At 36.5% G+C, this 5,941-nt stretch overlaps 1 protein-coding gene across 2 annotated transcripts in view; it reads left to right on the forward strand.

Annotated features, from left to right (window-relative positions):
- The window catches only part of LOC106867563 (acetylcholine receptor subunit alpha-like), a 154,439-nt gene that overhangs the window by 137,593 nt on the left and 10,905 nt on the right, over positions 1 to 5,941 (forward strand). Inside the window, exon 5 of one of the 2 annotated variants that reach the window (XM_014912473.2) lies at positions 5,468 to 5,633. In XM_014912473.2, the coding sequence (XP_014767959.1) occupies positions 5,468 to 5,633 (166 nt within the window). Of the gene's footprint in view, positions 1 to 5,467; positions 5,651 to 5,941 lie in introns of those variants that run through there. The other variant, XM_014912472.2, reaches the window with a different exon arrangement.

The following is a 5,941-nucleotide window of genomic DNA, read 5'->3' on the forward strand; positions in this document are numbered from 1 at the left end:
AGAGGAGCACTCTGTTGGTTACGATGACGAGGGTCCCAGCTGATACGATCAACGGAACAGCCTGCTCTTGAAACTAAGGTGCAAGTGGCTGAGCACTCCACAGACACGTGTAACCTTAATGTAGTTCTCAGGGAGATTCAGCTTGACACAGAGTGTGACAAGGCCGGCCCTTTGAAATACAGGTACAATTCATTTTTGTCAGCTGAGTGGACTGGAGCAAACTGAAATAAAGTGTCTTGCTCAAGGACACAACGCGTCCCTGGGAATTGAACTCACGACCTTACGATCGTGAGCCGATTGCCCTAATCACTAAGCAATTTATAAGCAAACGCATATATACAGAGTGTAGCAAAACACTTCTGATTTATTAAAGGTTGACACAAATATTTTCAGTATATATGTACTCTCAGCAGAAACGAAGACTTTACTGATAAAAACGAAAACAACTCGAAGACATTCGCTACATGAAGTGCCAATGATAATCTCTCTAGCATCCGTAATTAGTTACCAATGCCCGTATAAAATACGGGGAGATTTTTCTGCCGCAACCTATACTTGCATATATTAGCTCTCACACAAATATGTGTATGTTATGAGATTGTGCGCGTCTTTCTATGTACGCATGTTTATTTATAGTTCTAGTGTGATTGTTTATGAAAGAACGTTTGCAATACACTTCAGATAATGATTTGATTGCAACACATCACTCGCATTTCCCATGTTGACCCCAAGAGCAGGAAATAACAGCAATTTATTCAAGCGCCAGATTGTCTCAGTAGGAAATAGAACTAGGTATATCCTGTGGCATCCTTACAAATAACGTATATAACTAAATGCATGAAAGCTTCCTTAATCTCTATATAGATTCATTGCCAAAACGTGTATAATGTAGGTTTAAATCGTATGTAATAAAGGTTCACACTTTATTAATAGAAGCTCAGTGAAGGCACTTGGTACACATATTACTGTCATGATGACAAGCTCCTGGTTTCGATTCTTGGGTCGACTGGGAGCACGTTGTATTCTCTAGTGAGGCGCTTCATTTCACGTTCCCCCATTCTTCATAATCGAAAATATGTACTTGCCTAATACTGGTGCAAGCCTCTCTCCCTCTCTCTTTCTCTTTCTCTCTCTCTCTCTTTCTCTTTCTCTCTCTCTCTCTCTCTCTCTCTCCCTCTCTTTCTCTCCAGCTATCATCACACTTTCAATGTTCTGCTGTGTCTGTCGCAGGATTACTCAATTTTGCGAGACGAGTGTGCCGGACCAACGTGAAATAAAGTATTTTGTTCAAGAGCACAAAGCATTGCCCTGTCCAGGAATCGAAATCACGATCTTAGACTCATGAGCGCAACACTCTAACCGCTAATCCATGAGCCTCCACCCATTAGGTAACATAACCTTAGCTATTATCATTTTATTCTTTTAGTCAAATGGTGCTGTTAAAACGAGTGATGGGTTAATTATCCATAAATGTAGACAACAGCCGGATTTGATCTCATCTCAAAGAACCGGAAAACTAACACAAGCCAACTGATCAAACGTATATTTAATAATAATAATAAAATGATAACGATAACGATAATAACAGTAATAATAATAATAATAATAATAATAATAATAATAATAATAATAATAATAATAATAATAATAATAATAATAATAATAATAACAACAACAGCAACATAAAGCGGCGAGTTGGCAGAACCAGTAGCACGCCGGGCAGAATGCTTAGCAGCATTTCATCCGTCTTTACGTTCTGAGTTCAAATTCCGCCGTGATCGACGTTGCCTTTCATCCTTTGGGGTCGATAAATTAAGTACCAGGGAAACACTGGGGTCAATGTAATCGACTAGTCCCCTCCCCCAAAATTTCAGGCCTTCTGCCTTTAGTAGAAAGAATCAATTATTAAAGTAAAAAGGAAAAAGAGATCTTTGCGGTTATCGTCACTGTCTACAATTTTGTTCCAACTGTTTTCAAATTTGGTTCATGGATTAAGTCTTGTATACTAATTATGAAAATAAAATTCATGTTTTCTGTGAATTCATAATGAAGAAGTTATTAGCCTTCAAATTTGCGAAATTTGGGTATTTTAGCCAATCAAAAGCGAGTATTTTACACACCACTATGAAGTTCTAATAGTATATTAAGCAAAGAAGCACCACGTGTTCCATAGCTGATTGCAGGGAACTCTGTTTCGATAGTAACCAAAGATGATGCGCATGCGCGCAATGAGTGTAACCACCAAATTTAGTGTAATCAACGAATCAAAAGTAGCTGCTCATCTTTAAAGCGTGGAAACAAATGCAGGTGTGGGAGACACCATTCCATGGTTGACTCTTATCTTTGTGATGTTATGTGGAGAAGGAGATATGAGAAAGATATTTTATGTTATAATATCCTAGAGTGTATTGCAAACTTTCGTTCTTGAGCTTTATAACTAATAAATGTCTGTTTTAAGCAATGTTTTGACAGTTATTTCTAGCAACTCCTGTTGGTTTGCTCGTAGCTTTTAAATATTTAACTTGTTCGAGAATCTTTTAATGCTTTTCACTTATTACTGGAGCTAGTTTAAAGTTTTGACATGCCTGTGCCTCCCATCCATTCTTTCTCGCTACTGTGACAGATGATGAAAGAGGCAGCGAACGCGCTCTGTTCTGATTGGCTGGAAATTCTGAAAATTATCAAAACCTTGAGCACCTGTAACATTTTCGCAAAATTTGTCTGGAATGAATGAATAACAAATTCGAATTCAGCATCAGAAGTAATATTTATATGATACGTTAAAAACATTTATTTTAAAAGATATCCACATGCACTGACGATAACCACAAAGATCCGGAAAAAGCATTTTGGTTGCATCTGGCTTCGATGGAGTTCTTTCATTGTAGGAAATAATTTTAGATAACACGTGTTGATTACTTGTCAGTTTGTCGTTTTCAATTAACAGGCCTTAGTTTCAAAACATCTAACACCAGATTTGCTTGCTATTTGACATTGTGTCATTCTTTCCAATAAGAAACTCATCGTTCATTCTTAGCACAATCCTCTCATTAGTTAGTGCCTGGTGGCAATGATAGCAAATCAATTAATCCTTTTGTTATGAAGTCAGCAACAATAAAACGAGAATCATATGACTTACGAAAAACAAAAGCAACCACAACATTAAGAATGATAATAATAATAATAATAATAATAATAATCTTTTCTACTATAGCTACAAGGGCTGAGATTTTGGGGAAAGGACTGGTCGATTACATCGATACCAATGTTTCACTGGTACTTAATTTATCGACCCCGCAAAGGACGAAGGTCAAACTGGGCCTCGCCGGAATTTGAGCTCAGAATGTAATAACAGAAGAAAGACCACTCCGCATTTCGGCTGGCGCGCTAGCGATTCTGCCAGGTGGATGCCTGGATAATAATTATTATCACTATCATTATTATTATTTCTACTCTAAGCATAAGGTCTTGAATTTTTATTTGGGGTAGGGGAGGGCTTGTCGATTACATCAACGGCAGTGCGTAACTGGTACTTATTTCATTTTACCCAGCGTCCTAACAATTCTGCCAGCGCGATGCCTTAACAACAGCAACAACAGCAACAACAACAACAACAACAACAACAACAACAACAACAACAACAACAACACTAATAATAATAATAATAATAATGATAATGATAATGATAATAATAATAATAATAATAATAATAATAATAATAATAATAATAATAATAATAATAATAATAATAATATTAATAATAATAATAATGGCAACAACAACAGAAATCTCTAGCCAAGCCCCATAACACGGAAGTGTCCCAAGTGATGGAATATTTATCCATATAACTATTTATCTATCTATCTATCTATCTATCTATCTATCTATCTATCTATCTATCTATCTATCTATCTATCCATCTATCTCTCTGTCTGTGTGTCTATATCTGCGCGCATACATGTTTCTGTGAATGCACGTGGCTTAGTGATTAGGGTTTTGTACTCATGATCTTAAATCTTATGATAGTCGTTTCGATTCCTGGATTGGACGATGCGTTGTGTCCTTGAGCAACACGCTTCATTTCATATTGCTCCAGTCCACTCAGCTGGCAAAAATGAGTGAACCGCCAACAGACCGGTGCCCTATCCAGGGTGTGGGGGCGGGGAACATATACGCAATAGAATCTGAGAAATCGGACCCATGAGTCTCAGGCTCAGGGAGGACTTTTTGATATATATAGAGAGAGCTAGCTAGAGAGACAGACAGGGAGACAGACAGATAGATAGATAGACAGATAAATTGATAGATAGATATTAGTCAATGAGCAAAAACGAAGACAACTTGAGAGACACAGTGCCTTTTTCGAGTGTTAGGGCGAGTTTTAGACGAAAGGATGTAAGTGCGAATGTGAAAGTTTGAACAAGTACAATTGACGGACAAGTATTAGCGCGGGAAGTAAAGATGTGAACGAGACGATGAGAAATGCGATAAACAAGAGACAGATAGGATACGTCTACCTGGGACCCTGAAGGATGACTGGTGGTTAAGAAAACGTTGCTTGAACGAAGTACTCTCAGAACCAATATATTTACACACATGGGATGTGACCCTATTCGCATCCCTGGTAACATATCTGTGACGTAATTATTTTATATTTTGTATTTTTATATAGAGTCTGACTAGCATGTCCTCAAATACCATCCGCACCCTATATATATGTATATATATATATATATATATATATATATATATATATATATATATATATAAGATCCAATGATCTAATTGTAGGAAGTTTGTAAACTTCAAGCAGTCCGTGGTCGGTATGAAAAAAAAAAACAACGTTCAGGAACAACAATAATTTACTAGCTTTGAATATTGTAGGCTTTTCCCAAATCGAAGTTCGATAAGCTGAAAAAAGTTTTTCATAACTCGGGTTAACAACTTGAGTTGTTATGAATGCGAATAAAATTCCAAATTGAGGAACTTGAGCTGGTAAAATCCAGGCAACATGTTCTCTGACAAGTAGATTACTTAATGAAATAAAAAGGGGTACTCAGCTAGTTTCTCATCAGGCCGAAGATAAGTTAATTATATGAAGGTAACATTATTGGTAAGGAATCGGCGGCGGCTTCATCTCGTATCCAAGAATTTAATTTTATCTTTGCTGAACGCTTCCTATACTGTGATGCCGTCGATGACCCTGTAGACCAATTCCTTCCTAGAAGAGCCAATGCCATTGACTGCATGATAGGTCGAGGTTAATTTTGTCAAGTCTTTTTTTCTCCTATTATAAACATAATGTAAATTTTAAAAGCTTGAAGGCTAGGTTGGAAGAAGTAAACCAACAATAAGAGAAAGAGAATACACCACCAGCAAATAAACATGAAAGAACGCAACAAAGGAAGATGCCATAAGATAATATTAATTAAATATGAATAATTAAATCACTTTCGTTTACTTTCAGATTCAAGAAGACTGGAAATACGTAGCCATGGTTCTGGATCGTCTGTTCCTCTGGATTTTCACAACCGCCTGTGTGGTCGGCACCTTCGGCATCATCTTACAAGCCCCTACCCTCTACGATAACCGCGAACCTCTGCAACTTGTGGATCCCACGGATAACTGTTACAGTAGTTATACGTCATGAAATATTTTTCTGTCTCTTTCTTTCCTGCTTTCCTTCTTCTTCTCATATATATATATACATATATATATATTTATATACATAAATGTATATAAGTGTATAAATACATATATATATAAATATGTATGTATATGTCTTAATATGTATATAAATTACAATAACAACATCAAATATTATAAGAATGGCTGTCTACGTTAGGGCGTATTCGTCAAAACATATTTTAAACTATGAGCATCAATACGATTTGGTGCTGTGCCTATTTAAAAAAAAATTCCATAAACACAACGGTATATA

The sequence above is a fragment of the Octopus bimaculoides genome, chromosome 12 (genome assembly GCF_001194135.2).
Source record: "Octopus bimaculoides isolate UCB-OBI-ISO-001 chromosome 12, ASM119413v2, whole genome shotgun sequence".
NCBI classification, from domain to species: domain Eukaryota; kingdom Metazoa; phylum Mollusca; class Cephalopoda; order Octopoda; family Octopodidae; genus Octopus; species Octopus bimaculoides.